The sequence below is a fragment of the Coregonus clupeaformis genome, chromosome 1 (assembly GCF_020615455.1).
Source record: "Coregonus clupeaformis isolate EN_2021a chromosome 1, ASM2061545v1, whole genome shotgun sequence".
Lineage (NCBI taxonomy): Eukaryota > Metazoa > Chordata > Actinopteri > Salmoniformes > Salmonidae > Coregonus > Coregonus clupeaformis.
This window is the reverse complement of record NC_059192.1, coordinates 45355736-45379244: the sequence shown is the minus strand read 5'-3', so window position 1 is coordinate 45379244 and position 23509 is coordinate 45355736. Positions and strand designations below refer to the sequence as shown.

At 44.8% G+C, this 23509-nt stretch overlaps 1 protein-coding gene across 2 annotated transcripts in view; it reads left to right on the top strand.

The window, feature by feature from the left end:
- LOC121569244 (inositol polyphosphate-5-phosphatase A-like) overlaps window positions 1-23509 on the top strand; it is a 233116-nt gene that overhangs the window by 174281 nt on the left and 35326 nt on the right. For both annotated transcript variants that reach the window (XM_041880055.2, XM_041880046.2), the window contains exons 9-11: window positions 693-777; window positions 22459-22554; window positions 23082-23156. In XM_041880055.2, the coding sequence (XP_041735989.1) occupies window positions 693-777; window positions 22459-22554; window positions 23082-23156 (256 nt within the window). The remainder of the gene's footprint in view (window positions 1-692; window positions 778-22458; window positions 22555-23081; window positions 23157-23509) is intronic.

Below are 23509 nucleotides of genomic sequence, written 5' to 3'. Positions count from 1 at the left end.
TACACTAACTTTCACACATCTAGATGGCGGGATGGGTGTGGAGCCAGAGACAGCAGGGGTTCAAACTGTAGAACTCAGTTTCTACATTTGAATATAAAAATGGATTTTATCAAACAAATATATGCTACATTTTATCTCTGGGATGACAAATCAGAGCAAGATTACTGAATATAAGTACATTATTTAACTTCAGAGGTGAATGTATCAAACCAGTTGCCGTGATACGTTTTTTGTTGTTGTGCACTCTCCTCAAACAATAGCATGGTATTTTTTCACTGTAATAGTTACTGTAAATTGGACAGTGCAGTTAGATTAACAAGAATTTAAGCTTTCTGCCTATATAAGACATGTCTATGTCCTGGAAAGTTTGTTGTTACTTACAACAGTCATGCTAATCACATTAGCGCATGTTAGCTCAACCGTCCCGAATACGGGACACCGATCCCATAGAGGTTAACTGCTTTACAATTCTGTTTTGGATTTTTGTCATGTTGAATATTATTCTCCACTGGGGTGAAAACTTCTGACCACTGTGTTTGTGCCACCAGGTGGTGCTGTGCACCTCATAAATGAAATTAAATGCCCAAAGGCAACCAACCACAAAGGCCAACCTGAGAGGCCCATCAAGAGTATAGGCCTACTCCACTTGAAGCAATTCACTGTTGATGACAAGCTGTTTTCATCTTTTTCAGGATCACTGACCAGAGGTTTGAAAAGGTGCCATATTTTGTCTTCGGAGACTTCAACTTCAGGTTGGACACAAGGCAGGTTGTTGAGGTAAGCACTGATGCATGTATTGCAAGCATATCAGTTACAGAGTCTACAATGATATCTGTGTGTGTGTGTGTGTGTGTGTGTGTGTGTGTATGGGTTCATGAACATAGTTTGCCAGGGTTTGCGGGGGCCACCAGCCCCTCACAGTTATGACTCATTATCACCCCTCTACTGTGGTTGGCCCAGCTGTCTTTGCCAACCAACCCTCCAAGTGCAGTGTTATGTTATGGTGCCGTTCCCCTCTCTTTCTCTATGTCTTTCTCCCTCCCCTTCTCTTGGTGCAAATGAGGCTACATTAGAGAGTCAGTGTAGAGTAGTCATTCAGCAATCCTCATCAGGAGATAGGGGGGGGGGTTGTAGGATAACAAGCCATAAAGTTCCACACAGACAGGGGAGCTCCATGATAACAGAGACCAGACACTTGTGGGACAAACCCTGCTCTCACCACACAATGGCCCCTCAAATCAGTGGCTCTGTTCAAGGTGTGGGCATTGTTCATTTGGGAGAAGCCCCGCTCTCTCAAAAGGGAAGGGGAATAGGAGTGGGGAGGAGGGAGGTGGGAAGTTGTTGAATGGAGGGGTTTTGCTCAAATGGTTCAGGAAAGACTTCATCCTGTGAGGTAAAGTGAGAAGGGCCTTTTGAGTGGGGAATGTGGTTTAACCATCCAACCACTAGGGGAGGAATTCAATAGAATATTTGATTGAGTGCAGCAACCAACTAGTCCTGTGCCAATGAGACTGGGAGAGGTCATGTTTTTCCTCAAGATAATAATTGAATGAGCATGTTGTTTCAAGCTGCTGTGTTGTTGTGTGTGACCATCTGATGTTTTTTACTGTATCTATCACATTGATATATTGCATTTTCTAATTCTCCAGTGGTACATTGGATTCCACAGACGTAATTGGTGCACATTAGAGCTGCTGATCATGTGAGAATATTATAAGTGGCTTTGGAGATAATACAGTAAGCCAAGGTCCCAAGTCCACAGCAGCCACAGCCTGAGAGGGAGGAGGGAAGAGTAGATGCCTGAAGAATTATCAGAGAACACTGAGACTATTGAGAAAAACCGTTGTGAATCAAAGACACTCGACCCAACATCTAGTTTACCTCGATTGAGGAATATGATGTGTTTAGCATGACTGTGATCATGAAATACAAACAGCGGGCATATAGCGGGCATTAGTTTCATATTACAGCTACCGCTGAGACATAGTCATTGTGACCATAGGTCCACACGGAAAGTGACGTTTTCAACGAAAATTACGGAAGCAATCTTTCCCCATTGAAAGCAGTTCAGCCAAGCCTAAATTCAAGCAATAACGTAACACATAGTTTACTTTTTGTTATTATAACTGGATTACAGCTCCTGTCCAAATGTTGTGAATGATGTATATTCATGTCAGAGGAGGCTGATGGGAGGAGCTATAGGAGGACAGGCTCATTGTAATGGCTGGAATGGAATAGATGGAACGGTATCAAACATATGCAAACCACATGTTTGATTTTGTTCTGTTCATTTCATTCCAGCCATTACAATGAGCCCGTCCTCCTATAGCTCCTCCCTCCAGCCTCCTCTGGTTCATGTCATAAACCATGTTTCCATCCAACATTGTTATGCTAGTAAAGTACGTCGGGTAAAAAATGTCACGACAGGCCTGATGGAAACAGCTAATTTGTTGACTAAACAAAATACACTAGACAAGGTGGGATATTTTTGTGTCTGTGAAGTTAATTATGAGAGAAATGCCGCTGGACACCCTTTTATGCGCAAAAATTGATAAAATAATCCTCATATCGAAGTAAACTTGGAGTCACGCGACGATATGTTGTGTGGTCCTCCCACTACGACTCGGGAAAGCATGCAGTTTATTAGGCTACAGATGAAATAAGTTATGATGAACTTCACAGGGTGGTGAAAGTGCACGATGATGAGCTTGATGCTCCTTTCCAATAAATATTGAGGGTCTTATTCTGGTGACATGATGATTGATGCTTGGCTGCCGTTTGACAACTAAAAATAATCTTGCTCATTTGTCCATAATAACCTCATCATGTAGGCTATTCCTGCACTGTATCTGCGAGCTGTTGGCTAGAGCGCACGTGCCAAGACCATAGTGGGCACATTCGCTATATAACCCCACATGTTTTAAATAATACTGTTTTTTACCCCCCTTTTCTCCCTAATTTCGTGATGTCCAATTGCGATTCAATTACGATCTTGTCTCATCGCTGCAACTCCCCAACGGGCTCAGGAGAGGCGAAGGTTGAATCATGCGTCCTCCAAAACATGACTCGCCAATCCGCGCATCTTAACACCCGCTCGTTTGACCCTCAAGGCAGCTGCACCAATGTGTCAGAGGAAACACTGATCAACTGACGGCCAAAGTCAGCCTGCAGGCGCCCGGCCCGCCACAAGGAGTCGCTAGAGCGCGATGAGCCAAGTAAAGCCCCCCCGGCCAAACCCTCCACTAACCTGGACGATGCTGGGCCAATTGTGCACCGCCCTATGGGACTCCCGGTCACGGCCAGTTGTGACACAGCCTGGGGTTCGATCGCAACACTGCGATGCAGTGCCTTAGACCGCTGCGCCACTCGGGAAGCCATAACGCAATTTTTTAATGACAACACCATTAGTAGAGTTGAAAATGCGATGGAAACCATTTAACTTGTATTTTTTATTCGGTACATGAGAATTTAACCGCAAAAGTAGTTTTTATGTGCACTATGTCATCACGCACAGCCGTTTATCCTCAATAAGTCAATTTGATGGAAACACATCTCTAGTGGGAAAATGTGCATATTGTTTTTACGTGGATTTTAGAATATTTGCATGAAGATCTGTCGCCAATTGGATGTAAACATAGCTATAGTCACCAGTCAACTCCATTACACTCAAAAGTTACGCTATCAGTCTGTTTTACTGAGTGTTAGCACGCTAATAGCACACCCTGTACACCGAAATATATATTTTTAACTGGTATGCAGTAGGTTGATAACGATTTCACCAAAGTATGTATCAGACATTTCAAACAACATTCCCAGCTAATGAGAAAACAGTCATGGTATTTAATTTAAGGGAATGAACAAGATTTAACAAGGCAACCTTGAGGCTAATTTTAAAGGATTTTTAGGGATTTTTTACATCTATACCCCAGTACGACCTACGTGACTGCAGTAAAATGGGGGAGGGGTTCTTTAGTACCAAGAGTACCTCAGGAAGTCAGATCTGTGGTCCGTGAAGTCCCTTCTACCACCACTCTCTTCTACAACCACTCTCTATTCACACTCACTCACACACACACACACACAAACACACACACACACACTATCTCTCTCCTCGCACACACACTTACTCATAAGCCCCTCTACATTATTTTACTCCTTCCTAAGAGGTCCTCATATTCACCCTTTAACGGGGCAACACCAAATGCTGATGACATCATCCAAGGGGCTCGGCTCGTTAAAGAGGCAGCATTCTACTCATATAAACCCGTCCAGTGCAGAGCTCACCGGTTTGATTTAATGGTGACCTGTGCTATATGTGGTTGTGGAGGGACGCTGTGATGTCACCAGTAAACAGATGAGTGTAGTCTCCATGTGGCTCATAGCTCCAGCCAGGGGCTATGTCAACCCGTTAATGACAATTAATGTCAGCCGGACAATTAGTGCACATTGAGACTGGGACTATGCTTTACTATAGATTTGCCCTGGTGGATCGATCGGGCCTGCTTATCTGGAGATTTACTCAGATGGAGGGCTTCTCTCTCTGTTTCTCTCTCACTCTCTTAACACACACACACATGCATTAGGGACACTTACCTTTCCGCTTGTTTAATGCTCTTTCTTACCACCTCATGAGCAAGAACTGTCCCATATTATTTGTGGGCAAAAACGAGGAGCATTTAACACATGTATTTCTCTATAGTTGCGATACACTACAGCTACACTGCTTTGCTCGGTCCAAGTGTCATCATGGACACCCGCTGCAATGAGAATAGCCACCAGACCCTCCCCTTTACCCATCATGCCCTGCGGGTTGTTGTGGGTGAGTCTGCTGTGTCTGTGTGTGTGGTGGTCTACTCTCCAGGCCCTATGTCCTATGCCCCATTGTCCCAGGGTTGGATACAGGTGGCGGATTCCTGTCATGCTTGTGCGGCAGGATCAGTAACCAGAGGCTGTTGCCAGCTCCCCTCCCAACTGGGCTCTCCATTAATTGTGTCCGACAGAGGGAATTGGCTTCAATTGACCCACATTCACTGGGCCTTTCACTGGGGGACAAAGGACACAGCCAAGTGGAGACTAATGCTGGGGCTGAGCTCCCTGGAGGTGGTCTCCCCAGTGTCATCGCCCAGTCCCTGGTCCTTTTCTGACTGGCCAGGAGAGGTGCAGGGAGAGGTGGGCCCAGCCAGGGAGATGGGCAGCCTCATTCCTCCACTTGCACAAGCACTCGTGGGTGGATGGGGCAGTGGGTGCCCATTTTCCAATTGTATGCCATTACACTCTGTTTACTGCTTGTAATCTAACCACTGCATTCTTAGTGGTGCACTGGGTTGTCATGGTTCCAAGGAGACTAGTGTCTATATGTTCCTATAGTACTGCTGTTTTATGTAGATACTGTCCTGAGTGTGTACAGTATGTTTGAGAGAAGGAATTTGGAGCAGAGGAACCACCTGTGTGCTGAGACGGTCCGGCAGAGGCTGAAGAAGAGATGCATGGGATGTCCGGGACCCCTGGGGACCAGTGGCTGTGAATCACAGAGGCTCAGTGACAGCCCCAGGCTCCATGCCTGGACGCTCAGTATATTTAAAATCCCTCCTAATTAAACTTGATAGAATGTAAATTTAATATCTGCAGAAATTGTGTGCTTCTGGCCGGCCGCTCCAATTTAAGGATTGATGGAGGTCAGCAGGGAGGTTAATTGCTGACTTGATCTACTGTCCCCATGACATAGCTTGTGCCTGTTTTAATTGGAGTTTATCTGGCCGCTACATGGGCGGATTTCATTAGGCTAGCAGCCTCTCACCGCGCCACCTCTCCCTGTGCGAGGGAGATCCAGGTTGGAGGACGTATGGAAGTGCTCGGTAGAGCCCCCTGTCTGTGGCTAGAGGGAAGAGCAGGGGGATGGCAGGGGACGGCCAAGGCATCAATCTTCCTCCTTTGCCCTGGGCCTTTCTCTCACTTGAGCAGCATGAAATTAAAGGTGGGGCTGTTGACTAGGACCCACTCCAAATTAATGCTGTAAAATGCTCATTAGTGACAAGCAGGGTAATAAATATTTAATTTTTGTCGTGGTGCTTTACAGCAAATGTCCCATGCTAGGGAAAAGTGTGACGGGTGTGTGATTGTATGTGATACTGTTTTTAATATTCTAAAAATATTCTTAATACAGTGTGCCTCTAAACTGGCCTGTGTGGAGATGTTTGTGTGTGTGTGTGTGTATGTATGGGCATACAGTGAGGGAAAAAAGTATTTGATCCCCTGCTGATTTTGTATGTTTGCCCACTGACAAAGAAATGATCAGTCTATAATTTTAATGGTAGGTTTATTTGAACAGTGAGAGACAGAATAACAACAAAAAAATCCAGAAAAACGCATGTCAAAAATGTTATAAATTGATTTGCATTTTAATGAGGGAAATAAGTATTTGACCCCCTCTCAATCAGAAAGATTTCTGGCTCCCAGGTGTCTTTTATGCAGGTAACGAGCTGAGATTAGGAGCACACTCTTAAAGGGGAGTGCTCCTAATCTCAGCTTGTTACCTGTATAAAAGACACCTGTCCACAGAAGCAATCAATCAACCAGATTCCAAACTCTCCACCATGGCCAAGACCAAAGAGCTCTCCAAGGATGTGAGGAACAAGATTGTAGACCTACACAAGGCTGGAATGGGCTACAAGACCATCGCCAAGCAGCTTGGTGAGAAGGTGACAACAGTTGGTGCGATTATTCGCAAATGGAAGAAACACAAAAGAACTGTCAATCTCCCTCGGCCTGGGGCTCCATGCAAGATCTCACCTCGTGGAGTTGCAATGATCATGAGAATGGTGAGGAATTAGCCCAGAACTACACAGGAGGATCTTGTCAATGATCTCAAGGCAGCTGGGACCATAATCACCAAGAAAACAATTGGTTACACACTACGCCGTGAAGGACTGAAATCCTGCAGCGCCTGCAAGGTCCCCCTGCTCAAGAAAGCACATATACAGGCCCGTCTGAAGTTTGCCAATGAACATCTGAATGATTCAGAGGAGAACTGGGTGAAAGTGTTGTGGTCAGATGAGACCAAAATCGAGCTCTTTGGCATCAACTCAACTCGCCGTGATTGGAAGAGGAGGAATGCTGCCTATGACCCCAAGAACACCATCCCCACCGTCAAACATGGAGGTGGAAACATTATGCTTTGGGGGTGTTTTTCTGCTAAGGGGACAGGACAACTTCACCGCATCAAAGGGACGATGGACAGGGCCATGTACCGTCAAATCTTGGGTGAGAACCTCCTTCCCTCAGCCAGGGCATTGAAAATGGGTCGTGGATGGGTATTCCAGCATGACAATGATCCAAAACACACGGCCAAGGCAACAAAGGAGTGGCTCAAGAAGAAGCACATTAAGGTCCTGGAGGGGCCTACCCTGTCTCCAGACCTTAATCCCATAGAAAATCTGTGGAGGGAGCTGAAGGTTCAAATTGCCAAACGTCAGCCTCGAAACCTTAATGACTTGGAGAATATCTGCAAAGAGGAGTGGGACAAAATCCCTCCTGAGATGTGTGCAAACCTGGTGGCCAACTACAAGAAACATCTGACCTCTGTGATTGCCAACAAGGGTTTTGCCACCAAGTACTGAGTCATGTTTTGCAGAAGCGTCAAATACTTATTTCCCTCATTAAAATGCAAATCAATTTATAACATTTTTGACATTCGTTTTTCTGGATTTTTATTGTTGTTATTCTGTCTCTCACAGTTCAAATAAACCTACCATTAAAATTATAGACTGATCATGTCTTTGTCAGTGGGCAAACGTACAAAATCAGCAGGGGATCAAATACTTTTTTCCCTCACTGTACGTGTGTATGGGCATACATGTGTCCCGTGTAGCTCAGTTGGTAGAGCATGGCGCTTGCAACGCCAGGGTTGTGGGTTCGATTCTCACAGGTGACTAGTATGAAAAAAATAAAAATAATGTATGCACTCACTAACTGTAAGTCGCTCTGGATAAGAGCGTCTGCTAAATGACTAAAATGTAAATGTAATGGGTGTGTGTTAGTGATACATGGGTCAGCTGTTTGTTCACCTGCACCCGCCCGCAATTGCTAATAACCAATCGGCAACCGGCGGACTATATGTGACAGAGGTGTGGACTCAAGTCGCATGACTTGGACTCGAGTCGGACTCCAATCACAAATTTGATGACTTGAGACTCGACTTGATATAAAAATAACTTGAATTGGAGCCTCAAGACTCAACATTAACTTAAGACTGATGACTTGAAATTATCTGGTGAAGTTTTCGTCTTGATTGTTGACAAGTCATCAGAATTGGCACGCAAAGGCCGGAGCGCAAATCAAGATTAGTGACCAGAAAGCACTTGCTTAATTTCCTCCGGTTTTGCCTGATAAAAACAGATAGGCCTACATTTTATATTATCCAAATGAAATACAGTTTAGAAATCTACTACAGAGGCATCTTTGACAAAACAATAATAGGCTGCCTGGCGATTCTATTGATCATTTTTATATTTCAGATAGGCCTAGTTTGGGTGGCTACTGGCTATATCCCTACCTGATATTGGCTGCTAATATGAATGACTTTCTGGTAAAAATGCAGATGTAAGATCGCTGATTTGCTGTACATCTATTGGAGCTCAAATGTCGAATTGTAGGGAGAGTGGATTTCCATAAATAAATATCGAGCTCCAAAAATTGTTTGGTGATCAACAATATTAACTGTTTACTTTGCAAGCTCACCAGCAATGGGACATCAAGCACCAATTACTAACATAGGCCTACTTGTCTTTTGTTATGTCAAAATTGCTTGAAATGTATCATTCTGTTATGAAGCTTGCATTTGGAATTTGTTTAAATGAATTATTACTTAATCAAAATGTGTTGTAGGTAAAATAATGAAAAGGGCTGTCTGGTTCCTCAATAAATAGACAAAGATTTGTAGTTGAACAAGTCATTGCATGTATAGATTTTTTTTAACTTGTGACTCGACTTGACTTTCTCTTAGAATGCACAACTTGGACTTGACTCGACCCGTTCGTTCTACTTGGGACTCAGACTTAAGAGTTGGACCTTGTGACTTGGGACTTGCTTGTGACTTGATTAATAGTGACTTGATCCCACGTCTGACATGTGATAAATGAAAATCTGAGGCCCGCACCCGACCCTAACCCGCAATTATAGAAAATGCGCTGAACAGTCCGAGATGGCTGAACGATTTCTTGACAGTCCTTTTTAGATAGGCCTATGTTTCTGCTTATAATTTCCGACATTTTGTTAGGCTATTTGTTAGTCAACTTGTCTATAATTAGATAAATGCAGCATCTCTTCTGTCACTACTTGTTGCCTTAGAAGACTAAGTACACCCTTGCTCACCAGAATATTGTCATAAATCGATAGAACGAATGCTTCAATGTAGTTGACATCGGTAAAGTTTGTTTTCTCTTTCCGCTTTCATCTCCACTTCTCTCACGCAGCAAAGATGTTTAGGGACTGGGCCCACCGGGGGAGAAAATGCAATAGCAAAAAAAAAAGAAGGAAAGATTTCCACGCAAAGTTTCCAAATGAGATCAGTTTGACCGGTTTTAAGGAAATTATAATCTGTTCAAATGACCCATGTTTTTGATAAGATTTCAGTTCGGCTTGGATGCATATTTTATGTGGTTGAAATACTATCCGTTTTTATGATGCTGATAAAGATAGCACCGCCACCTTTACTTTGCGCATTCATTCTCTCAAGATGCTGAAAGAAATACATCATATTTCTCCACTCCTGTTCCCGAGTCAGAATTTTTGGTGCATCAGTTTACTGCAAGAAATTAATTGCTTAATTCTGCAGGAGTTATTATTGTATTAGGCAATGTGAGAGGTACGTTTCAAGTTTTAATGTCACGTGCAATTACAGTGAAATGCCTTTCTTGCAATAGACCTACAATCAGTGTCCAGATTTCAGTTAGGCTACTATTCCATTTAACCCATCTTAACAGGAAGTACAATTCCCTTGACGTGACATTTTGAAGTCCCCATCTTGTGACTGTCAAATTGTTCAAGCGCATTACAATCATGACACATAACAGAGCCAGCACTGCTATCATCCTCATTTACCACATAACTCAATCTTTCCCAAACATTAGACTACTGTTCTGTCCCTCTCTTCTATTTCTTTTCAACTCTCCATTTCGCATCTTTTCTCTTATTGAATTAAACTACGACCTTGTCCTTTTTGCCTCAGTGGATTGATAACTTTTTCTGCTCAAGTTCCCTAAAGCATTTGCCAATTGGCGTGTATTTAGCGCGCTACAGTTAGAGCCTAAAGATTAGGTTTGCTACGCACTAACGCCAGATAAAAATAATGAAAGAAAAACCTCAATGTATGTAGCCTATAGATATGAATTGCACAAGAATTATACATTTATGGATTTTTGATGGATTGTTTTCTCTTTATTCAACCCACCCGCCCACAATATTTCATGACCCTAAACCCGCGGATATAACTGCGGGGACTGAGGGTTATGAGTCAACCCGCACATCACTATTGTGTGTGTGAGAGCTTGCATGTGTTCTTCCATGACTGTAATAATGTATTTATGCCTTCATGTGATACATATACATTACTCTTCAGATAGGCTGCAAAGAGTCATTTAGGGTTGTTGATGCATATTTCCTTGGCACGTGAACCTGTTTCTGGGTAAATAATATTCACTGCCTTGTCCCTTTTTGCCACAGCCTTTGATTAGCATGTGTGCTAACGTGGGCCCTGCTATTAATCAAAACAGAGGGAGTGTAATTAAGTATACACTACATTAGTCAGGCTAATAAATTTTTGGGGCCATCCATCCGTTAGCCACTGGGCTGGCACTGATTGGGCCTCTGTTCTGGGGGACCCTGGACACCAGGGACTGTGGGGACTGTGACCCTCCTTGGCTGCCGTCACACACATGCACATGTGCACCCACACACATGCATATTTACGTGATTGAGCACACACGCATATTCACGTGTTTGAGCACACACACACACACACACACGTTCATGGGATTGAGCACACACACACACACTGCTGCCTACCAACTCCCCAAATCCTACAGCAGGAGGAGTTTCCTACTTCACCAAACTTACCAAAATCTCTATCATATACACGGTGTTGTGATACATTGATCATCTCATTTGATCTCTTAGCAGCACCATCTTAGGTTGTTAAACCAATATGATCACTGACAATGAGGCCTGCAGTAATCCAAAAATAGGGATTACAAGATAAGTCTTACTTTTGAGGTCATCATGTCATCATGATACAGCCTCACCTTGTCACTAGACCAGATGTTGATTCTCTAGAAAATGTTATCAGCTCGTATCTCAGACAAAGATGTGTCCATATGAAGATAAACCTTCATGATCTGGGTAATTCATCACAATGAGGCCCCATTTATATGAGTGATAACCCGTCTGGATAGAGGGAGATTATTCCCCCTGGGACAAAAGCGCTTGTTTTCTCCTTTTTTCTCTGTTTGCTTGCCATGCTAATGAAAACACAGAGCGAGAGTTCAGCGACGAGGGCGGAACTTGAGCGATGTCGCTTTGATCAGGACGCCATTCCGCAATAAAAACGCTCTGCAAATGAAGAACAAGCAGTGGCTTCTGTTGGTCCTCCTCATCAACAACAGCCTCCTCATCAACAAGAGCTGCAGCCATTGTGTTACTGGCCGGAGCTGCTGGCAGCTGGGCCCGCCATGCCAGGGGTAGATGACATGGTGTGACAGGGGGTGAGGGCAGCGCCTGGCACCAGTGGTCACCCACCGCCCCCCCTCAGACCGTAGCGTCGTGGCCTCTCTGGTCCTTGGTTGGCCTGGATCGTAGCCCCATTGACCTCTCAGTCAATGATGCCACACCTGCTGGTCACTCTGGCCACCTTCTTAGTCTCTAGTGGGGCTTTAGTTCTCTTATTCTCACTTGATCATTTTTTGTCCTCACACACTTCTCTCACACTTTTTCCTCTCATCCCAATTTTCTTTCAGCTCACTCACTCACTCACTCACTCACTCACTCACTCACCCTCTTTCACTCTCTGCCTGTCTTTCTCTATCATATCCCTGTCACCCCTCCATCCCCATCTCGCTCTCTTTCTGAATGCAGGAGGTTTTTGTCCTCACTCATTCTTTGACTTTTTTTCCCATCCTCCTTTCTCCTGACTTGGCCCCCAACATTCCAGAGCGCTGTTCATTCGTCTTTAACTGCTCGGGAAACTTTGGGGAAAAAGAGGATCGAAGAGAAGGAACAAGCCGTTTTGTCTAGCGGAGGGGGCTCTATTCTCACTGAAATGTCAGGTGTTAAATTGGGTCAGGAAGGCAGCTTATGCCACAATGGGGATATGAGGATATTAGCTAAAAGCACACGGCCAGGCAGACTGACAAGCATGTACTAATATAGGCTTGTCATATGAGCTTAGAGCTGCCTAGCTGCCACCCCCTAGGACATGTGTGTGCGGCGATATTAGGCTGTCTGAGTGGACATGGTTGTAGACAAGATAAGCACTATTATGTTGAATAATGAGATGAAAGCTCTGTAGAAATATCAGCGGATGTGTTGCACAGCTGACAGTGAACTGTGGCCGATAATCCCACATACTTGTCTGACATATCATTACACTTGTGATCTTATTTACTATCTTAGATTCACGCCTCATTTGTTCTGGAGTAAAGATGTTGTTTTTCCATTTACCTTGAACAACTCCAACTGCATAACCTGGCATCAACAGTGCCATTGAATAGGATACTTTTCTCCTTTTCTAAGCAACTGGTTTCCCTCATGCTCCAAATTATGGAGTTTGAGTTTCCCTATGGATCTTATCGGTTTGTCTCCCAATGCACTACATGGACACTTTTTCACAGTGTCCTCCTCGCCTCGATCATAGTCAAAATGGAGCCCATCCATGCAGCCATTGAAAAACTCTGAGGGAAGAACAACTGCTAACAGTGGGTTTTATTTAGTTCCAAATTAAATGTGGCATAAACTGTTGAGGATAAGGGCGTCTTTGTGCCTGGTGCATAGTGCCCTGCTTGGATGATGTCAGTCTGTTTGACTAATGGAGTGCTGGGGGGGTTGCAGGCACACGATCACACACACAGGCACACACATACAGTGAGGGGAAAAAAGTATTTGATCCCCTGCTGATTTGGTACGTTTGCCCACTAACAAAGAAATGATCAGTCCATAATTGTAATGGTAGGTTTATTTGAACAGTGAGAGACAGAATAACAACAAAAAATCCAGAAAAACGCATGTCAAAAATTGTATAAATTGATTTGCAATTTAATGAGGGAAATAAGTATTTGACCCCCTCTCAATCAGAAAGATTTCTGCCTCCCAGGTGTCTTTTATACAGGTAACGAGCTGAGATTAGGAGCACACTCTTAAAGGGAGTGCTCCTAATCTCAGCTTGTTACCTGTATAAAAGACACCTGTCCACAGAAGCAATCAATCAATCAGATTCCAAACTCTCCACCATGGCCAAGACCAAAGAGCTCTCCAAGGATGTCAGGTTGACCTACACAAGGCTGGAATGGGCTAAAAGACCATCGCCAAGCAGCTTGGTGAGAAGGTGACAACAGTTGGTGCGATTATTCGCAAATGGAAGAAACACAAAAGACCTGTCGATCTCCCTCGGCCTGGGGCTCCATGCAAGATCTCACCTCGTGGAGTTGCAATGATCATGAGAACGGTGAGGAATCAGCCCAGAACTACACAGGAGGATCTTGTCAATGATCTCAAGGCAGCTGGGACCATAGTCACCAAGAAAACAATTGGTTACACACTACGCCGTGAAGGACTGAAATCCTGCAGTGCCCACAAGGTCCCCCTGCTCAAGAAACCACATTTACAGGCCCGTCTGAAGTTTGCCAATGAACATCTGAATGATTCAGAGGAGAACTGGGTGAAAGTGTTGTGGTCAGATGAGACCAAAATGGAGCTCTTTGGCATCAACTCAACTCGCCGTGTTTGGAGGAGGAGGAATGCTGCCTATGACCCCAAGAACACCATCCCCACCGTCAAACATGGAGGTGGAAACATTATGCTTTGGGGTTGTTTTTCTACTAAGGGGACAGGACAACTTCACCGCATCAAAGGGACGATGGACGGGGCCATGTACCGTCAAATCTTGGGTGAGAACCTCCTTCCCTCAGCCAGGGCATTGAAAATGGGTTGTGGATGGGTATTCCAGCATGACAATGACCCAAAACACACAGCCAAGGCAACAAAGGAGTGGTTCAAGAAGAGGCACATTAAGGTCCTGGAGTGGCCTAGCCAGCCTCCAGACCTTAATCCCATAGAAAATCTGTGGAGGGAGCTGAAGGTTCGAGTTGCCAAACGTCAGCCTCGAAACCTTAATGACTTGGAGAAGATCTGCAAAGAGGAGTGGGACAAAATCCCTCCTGAGATGTGTGCAAACCTGGTGGCCAACTACAAGAAACGTCTGACCTCTGTGATTGCCAACAAGGGTTTTGCCACCAAGTACTAAGTCATGTTTTGCAGAGGGGTCAAATACTCATTTCCCTCATTAAAATGCAAATCAATTTATAACATTTTTGACATGCGGTTTTCTGGATTTTTTTGTTGTTATTCTGTCTCTCACTGTTCAAATAAACCTACCATTAAAATTATAGACTGATCATGTCTTTGTCAGTGGGCAAACGTACAAAATCAGCAGGGGATCAAATACTTTTTTCCCTCACTGTATACACACACAGCCATTCTTATATTGTTCTATTTTATATCAATCATATCAAACAAATAAAACTTTTATGGGCAGTTTCTCAGTAGCACAACTTATTAATTACATATCAACATCTGGGATGGATTTCCAATTAAAAGCTAATGCTGTTTGAACTGAGAATATAAAGAATGCAATATCCATCCAAAGGAGATGGAGAGATCTGATTTACATCTTATTCATGGGGTTGGATGGGCTGTAGATACTGTCAGTCATAGAGAGGTGGTCCCACAGAGGATCCCTTTGTAACACAGCTGTAAACCCAGCGTTGGCACCTAGGGCTTTTAAACAACTCTGCTCAGTGACATTAAGAGTCGCTCAGCTCTTTTCACAGCCCTCTGACAAATATCTCATCATATTTAAGAGGCCCCATTAAGTGGCACAGTGAGAATTCATGGGCCTCTTTCTACAATTCCCCCAGTGATTTATCTGTGATGGCCATATTGGCCTGGCTCTTTGAGGGGCTCGTCTTTGTCTTAGAGGAGGCCCGAAACAATCCATTTCAGGCCCATTTCACCTACAAGACTTTCCTTTCAGGGGACTGTTAGGTCTGAGAGGCACTGGGCTGGCCTAACATCTGTTTGTGTCCAGATCCAGGCGGGCCCAGAGCACAGCGCGCCTCAGCGGCCCCCTTCTCCTCTCCCTGGGGGTCTTTGTTCCCCAATTTCATGCTATCAGAGAAGCAGCATGTTTTCCTGCGCAGAGCAGTCAGGGGCATAAAGGGACCCCGAGTGGGGTCACATCTAGAGGGATGGTCATGAAAAATTGGTAAAATGTATCACAAAGCCCACCCACAAGATGGTTGCCTAGTGCGTTGCGGGGCAGCAGGGCTGCTCTGTATACCTTTCTTTCCCCTTCGCAGGGCTGAATTACACCACAGGGCTCCCCTCTCGCCCTGCCGGACAAGCCGCATCATTTAGATGCCCCTGAACAAATTAAAGGGTGGCGCTAGCTTCCAAATTAATCCTTGTTCTTTGTCTCCGGGGAGGCATTGTTCCAGGGTCCTCTTCAACACTGTACAGATAGCAGATAGGAGGCCACCAGCCTGCCTGAGAAAATCTTCACTATTTTGCATTGTCCCCCCCCCCCCCAAAAAAAAGATTGAATACAGTATTATAAGCTCTTAAGTTCCTTTACTTATGTGCAGGTCCCATTTAGTTTCCTGACTGCATTACTTAGTACCTACTTGGATAAACCCGGGGCCCTAGTTATAATCCTGTATTAAGTTTTAGTTCAAGCCTAATATTAAGGTTTTCCTGGTCAGGAAATTCTCTGGGCCCTACTTATGTGCTTGTAATGTGTTTGTTTATTTGACTTATCCTTCATGCTGAGGCAGGTGTGCTGTTATTACAGAAGCTCCATCCGATTTTGGAGTAGTTTAGCAGTTAAAGCCCCGCCATCTTCATTAGGGCATGCAACGGAAAACATTTGAAATGTTTTTTTGCACCAGAAAACAAAAAGGAGTGTTTCTTATTGGACACTAGTCCTTCCCTGTGTCAGTCGGTTTTCATTCCGTTTGGTGCCTACTGAACACAGCCCAGGTCTCACCCTCCAGAGGGGACAGGAGGATTAGAGCTTCATTAATTGTTCAGCCAGGATTGCTATTGATCAGTGCGGTAATGAACTCCATGCAGAGCCTCTTACTAGAGCACCACTGATCACCTCTCCAATATTCTTTAATTGACCTTCCAACAACAAACCCCCTCCACACACAACCTCACTCTCTAGGCTAACTTAAATTAATCACTAGCTAGTGTGGAATGAGCAAACAGTTTTGGATTATATGTGAGTAAATACAACTCCCATTAGTGCTTAGTAAGTGTGTATGATCTGTAATGGCCACAAAGCTGCGTCTTTGTTTGGCGTTTTTACATTGTACCACACAGTAATCAGCACTCATTGCACAAACATTGTCCGTTCCAAAACCTGTATCTAACAACATTTAAATGAAGCATTATCCCAATAAGGGAGGCGAGGTGTTGAAAGGAAGGGTTTGACTGGAGGACTGACTATAGGCCTGTTATGTTTCGGAGAGTAACTCCTGTGCGTTAAACAGTCTTGTCGACATCTGCCGTGATTGGTTTCAAACTGCTGACTTAAAGTGTCAGAGGGGAGGTGGGCTGGCCGAGGTTTTCAGATTAAATCTTTCATTAGGCTTTCTTTGTACAGGTGGCAGTAATGTGGCAGTAGCCTGGCCTGAGACAATGACTCCTCTTACTTTAGCCTAATACGCTGAGGAGTGCCCAACCTCCTTTACTGCCACCACTTTATACACACACAATGAAGCATCTGGTGCCTTTTCCTGTTGAGAAGTCTTTCTTCAGCCATTGTGGTGGTAAAATGTGTGTGTGATTGGGAGGTTTTGTCTATTTCATTGTCTTCGCATGTGTGTATGAGATAATTTTGAGTGTGGAATGAGTGTGTATGTTTGGAAGGTTGGTAAAGTTGGATATATTAGCAATTTGTGTGTGTTGGTGTGATGGGGGAGGGGGGGTACTGCTGCCTGCTCCCAGCTCCAGGGGAGTGTCTACTCTGGAACCCCCAGAAGGGTGAGGTCGTGGGGTCAAAGTGATGAATTTTTATGGGGCTGTTCCCTGTGTTTCAGCCCTGTCCCTTTCTCTACGCGCTGCACTGCCTCTCAAAGACAACTAAGCAGGGCAATTTGTCCTGCGGGGCCCTGGAGAATGGGCGAGAAGAGGAGTTAAATACCAGGGGGGCAAACACACACACAGTCACACACACAGTCACACACACACACACCCCACCCCTCCATCCTGTTGTCCTGAATGATTTGTGACCTGTCCATTATGCTTCGGAAAGGACAAATGCATTCGGCAGGGCCCTGAAGGAAGCACAGGGGCAAGAATGGCACCCCTCCCAATGCCACCCGTTGTTTTAGAGAAGTTTCCCAGATGTTATAAAGCTCAAGATAAATATGGGCTCATTATCATTACCTCGCGCACCCCTTTTACCTCGCCTCGTTTGAGAGGGGGCGTTGGGCACTTGGAGACCCCCCAGTGCGGCTTGCTATCACCGTACTTCAGCTCTCACACTCTGGGGCTCATGGGAAGCAATGGGAGTGTGTTTATGTATCAGTGTGTGTGGTGGGGGATGCTCAGGCGAGACAGTGAGGAGGGTCGACCGTTCTTTCGACCAGAAAGACGTCCATGCATGGTCCCTCCTGAGTTAACTCTAACCTAGTGTGATTCTGGGTCAGAAATAGGGTAATGCGGTAACTGTGAGGGTAGCAGGATAAAGCCACAGTCAGGGTCCATAATAAATAGTCTCAGGGTAGGATTGCTGATCTCTGATCAGGTCCACCTGTCCTGTCCATGTAATCGTATCCATTATGATATAAAAGGCTAAACTGATCCTAGATCAGCACTTTTACGCCTACTGAGACGGTTTTGTGTACTATCACTTTCCCCCCCATGTTAAATCCCCCCTCCTAGTTCTTCATCCATGGCATTGATGAATCCACTGTGTTTAGTGGGATTAATTAGCAACCTGCAGGAAGAGAGTGTGGAGCTCTCTGGCTGGACTCCAGGCAGGCTGGGTGAGGAGGGTCAGCCCTGATTTAAAGGCTCCCTGGGTAATGGGTGGCAGGTGGGGAGGACATTTGTTTTTGCCCACTTTGGATCTGAGTGCCTCACCGGTAGGGCAGATGTCTCAATCATGCATGCAGTGCAGGCTGATGAGGGGAGGGAAGAGAGGAGGAGAGCGCTAAGCTAAACCTGCCAGCCGTTGGCACCACTCAGGAGCGGGTTGGCAAGTCCCCTCGCGCAGCGGTGAGAAAATAATGGCACGCCGTGACAATGCCCCCCCGGTTACACAAAGGCCAGCCCTGCCCCGTCCCCCCTCGGCGTAATAGAGAATTATCTCTTTAAGCAACAGTGGCCCGGGGGCCATATTCCAACTCATTGTCGCATCTCTCTCTCCCTCTCTCCTCAACAATCAAGATTTAATCGCACTCAATGGGTTATTATATTGGGCGGAATGGTGGTGGTGGGAGAGTGAACAGTAGGCATGGGAAATGATTGGATGGGAATCACCCAGTGGTGGGGTTGAGTGATATAAGCGGAGCCCCTGTCCAGGCTCTGTAGCGTAAATCCCATAAAACCACCATTGCCCAATTGCTATGCCAGGGCAGTCACCTGGCAAACTGTCATGCCCATGGACCCCTGGGACATTACAAGCCTTGGACTGGGGCGTGGTGGAGAGGAGGAGACGTATTACCTCAGATACAGGGGGAAGTGCTATCTTGAAACCATCCAAACCTCTTCTTGAGTACCCCCAGCTGTTCCACATAATTTATGTATTCCAGAACTAGCACACTTTTAATGAAGGGCTTGGTGATTCGTTGATTAATTGAATCAGGTGTGCTTGTACTGCAATAGGTCTGTGCATTTGCAGGGGTTAGTCAAGAAGAGGTTTGGGAAACACTGCCATATCGCATGCACAGATATTTGTAATGTATGTCTACACGTTGTATGGGATGTGCTGAATGGAAGTTATATCAGGGCAAGAGGGGGATACTGGCTTTGAGTATACAGTAGGTTGTCTTAGGTGTGGGAATGGATTGTCAGATGGGTTGTGGCTAGGTTGAATGGGGGTTGCAGCATGGTTTTGTTGGTTGTGTCAGTGTTGTGTTTGCGTTGGGCTCAGCAGAGCTCCTCCATCTGTTTGAGGGGCTGGATCAGGAGCAGAAGGGGAGAGACGGTCGGTGTGCCTGTGCTTTGAAGTGGGACAGATTGCTTTAACCTTGTCTCTTAAGAGAGCAGCTGGAATAGAGAGGTCTTTTCACCACCCGTTTCCTTCTCGGACACTGATGAGATTATTCCATTGAAGCCCAAAGCAAGCGCCATCCCCCAAGATGCACTGGGGCAACCTCTCATCTAACCCCTCGACAAACAGGCCCTCTGTCTCCTGTGTTGACCTGTGACCCACAATGCAAAGTTTTGCCGGGCCGGGGACTCTCTTTGTATGGGCTGTTAGAGATTATTGGCGTTCCGAAGCAGTGAAGACATCCCACTGTACATACTTGTTTTCCTTCCAAACTTCTCATCCCTGACAGCTGTCCTGTCTATTTTTCTTATTTTTCCCCTCTCATCCTCATGTATCAAATTAAAAGCCTATTGCTTAACTCAAATGAGTTATGTTAATATCATTTAGGGAGTCAATGAGAGCGTGTTTAGATGTAATGTGTTTAAAAGACAGGCGCTTTGATCGGCCCAGCCACCGGCCCTACTTGAAGAGAGAGCTCTGTTCAGGAGCCTCCCTCTCGCTCTCTCGTCTCTTCCGCCCTCCCAACCCAGCGGTCACATTACCCGGTGTGCCTATTACCAGATGCATGATCCACAATTAGCGGCGGTGAGCTTGGGTTAACTCGTGGTCAACATCTGTCCTCGTCTTTTTTCGCTTTAGGATTTTTTCAATTAATTTCTTGTTATATCTGAGAACACCTGGGCTCTCCTTGCAGTTCCGTCCTGCATTTATCTAGAAGACTTAAGCGATGGCATGGGGTTCTCATTTACCCTGCCACTTCGTTAGGTTAGGGGGGATCTCATGACGAAGGTCCCTGCAATGGTCAAAGGGCTGGTGGGTCTGTGGGCTAGGCTGATCTAAATGAGGGATGGGGGGATGGAGTTATAGAGTATGTAGAAGGTGTGTGTGGGGGGTTTCGCCGAGGCGAAAGGAGCTTACTGTGATCAATGACGTACAATCAGCCGCCTCAGACTCCCATGACACACTGATCAGTCATAGTCAATGAACACATGAATAAATCAATCAATAACGTCAGGCCTGGCCATGGAACTGCTTAACCTGAACCACTGTGAGGACAGACCACCACCATACTGCTGGGTGTGTAGGGGACGCAGATTGTAGACTAAACAAGTTGCATAATTTGTTCGGCATAATTAGGCAGATTTTCACTGTAAATGCACTATTCTGAAAAACAAAGTTGATTCTCAAAAATAATTCCCATCAGATTAACTGGTTTTCCCTAAAATGGTATAGTTTCACCCGGAAAAATGTAAGCCAAGTGAAATAATTTCCCCACAATACACTGTCATTGTTGTTTTTTCTTGTTGTACCTTCGGTTGAGAGTCAGAAACAGTTGGCGAAAGGTGTGATAGAAAAGCTACAGCATTGTGGACCAACGATCTCATGGCGCTATGCTCTTAGAAGAAATTAGCACAGAAAACTGTGCTTGCTTGTGCAGTTGTGCTTTTCACTTGCGATGGGGACATATTCATGTATAGTGATAAGCAACATTGACCCTTTCTTGGTCGAGGCCAACACTCACTAGATTACAGAAAAAATGTGAACATGAATGGAGAGGCCATTTCTGTCCTTCAAATATCTGGGTTTTTTTTGTCCAATAAGCTGTGTGAGTTTCTGGCGGCACTGCTGGCTCTGAAGTGGCCAGGGATTTCTACTTGGCTGGGTTTTGGATTTGCAAAGCTGACAGAAGGGCTTCGGTTGGGAAGAATGGGAGCCAAACGCTGCTACCAAGTCACTAACTTGAAAGGCTCATTTGAGTAAGATAACTTTTTTCAAAAAATAAATAAACGTATTTGCTTGAACGTTCTGAGGCTCACTTGATGGCTCCAGTTTGTTTTCTGATTCGCTTGATTTCGATGCGTTTTGAAGTCGTTCTAAATAAACAATAAAGGATGTCAAAAGAGACACATTTTGGTACGTTTTCCGTAATGATCGTAGAAGTGGACAAAAAATGACATTTGCGGATTGTCTTTTGCTGGTGTGGCTACAATTACTTTTTGACAGGGAAAGTATCTCTGCCTTGCCCTTCTCCAGCTTCTTTGGCCTATTCATTGAACAAAGCTGCTTAACCGCACTTAAGCGCATTAGCATTTGGATGACAGGGGACCATATTGACCCTGCATTTGGAGGGCCTAAATGAGTGAAAGATGGAGCGATTTGTTAGGGCTTTAGAAACCAGCTTTGGGGGGGACTTCACTTACTGCTCGGTGTTTGTTCTAATCTGGTGTGCCGTTTCGGGCAAGCAGGACTGATTTGTGACATTTCAGTCTAAAGGCCCTTTTTCTGCCCGTTATATTGGCTTGACCTGATTAACTAATCTGTGCTTTGAATTTCAATCAGGCTGCTGTCCCTGCAGTGTGGTATGGGAACCACTGGCTGAAGGATTACCTCATTCAACTGTCTTCAAACACAGATGGTTGAATGTTTAACTAATTGTTAAAAGAGTCCACAAAGGGGAATTTAACCATGCACACGGTCCACAGGATCAATGCATAAGAGAGGGACAGTAAAAAATTGCTTTTTTTGTTTGGGGCGGGGTCTTAAAAAATAACTCAAATGCATAGTGGTGTGCATGTGTTCTGTGTGTGGAATATAGAATGGCCATCAGTAATGTGATACAGTATAGCCTTCTGTACAGTAGGCTGTACCTCTTTTCAAGTGTGTGTGTGTGTATGTTTGTGTGTACGTAAGTGTGTGTGAATGCAGGCGCGCATTTGTGTGAGAGAGATGTACTCTGTTTTGTCATCTTCTGTTGCTGTACTTTGATAAATTGCTGTCATACAATACATGTTTACATTTGTTTTATCCAAGCCTATCTTAGTCTACCTCAGTATGATATTTTGCTCCATCCTATGAGAAGTAGTGAATCCTGCCACTAACCCCCCCTCCTCCCTTCCTCTCTCCTCCTACAGAGTCTGTGCTCCACTGCCACCATGCAGACGGTCAGACTAGGTGACACCAATGAAGTTGACAAGCTAATATTCCGAGAATCTGAGAACGATCGCAAGGTATGCTACAGTATTAAAAATGCACTGTACACACACAATACCTGACATTTCAAAGTTTTATCAGAATTACACATGTGCAGCATCTCACCTGAACACAGAATAGCTTCTTTGTAATGTGCCTTTATAAAGAAAAAAATGACAACCTTTCCCATACATTAGAATCTACAGGCCATTCTAGTACCTGATTCACACTATAGAGCTGACCCGAACCCGACGTGACCCGGCTCTGATATTTTATTTTCATATTGTCCTTTGCAGCATGCTCCCAGCTACTATGGTATATGCATAACAAGACCAGCCTAGTACAGCTGGACTTAGCTTTGCTCAGTTTGGCCCTATAGTGAGAATCAGGCAGAAGTGTACAGGTGGCGTTATATTACACTTCAGACAGAATGAATGCTGCACCAAACACCACAGCACATTACCCTTCATTAAATTAGGTAAAGCTCTAATGATAAAGTGCTGGTTCAGATGAGGATCACTATTAATCAGCCCTCTATTCTGCTCCCCTCCTCTGCCCCTTTTAGGTTGTACTTCAACTTGAAAAGAAGCTTTTTAATTATATTAACCAGGATGTTTTCCGGGAAAACAATGGGACCCTGGTAAGTCATTCATTTTGTTTTGTAACTCTGGGAGGTTTATTCAATTCATTTTTATTTTGGCCGTTAAGACATTCAGTTGGGATTTGGGATATTCAAAGTAACAGGAGTGTGCAACATTTACAACATGTCATCTTTAGACAGAGGCCGGAATTCACTGTGAAACAGGTAAATTAAAGACATTGATGTGATGCAGCTGCAGAATTTGATTTGAGGCTTTGACGTTTTTTTGGGACTGGGGGTTAGGTAAAACAATTAGGCCATACAGTGGGTGTCATTGAGACAGGACAGAAGCGAGTGGTGCAGATGGTCTGACGGAGGCCCTCACGCCTTGCTGCCTCATATGAACACTGATT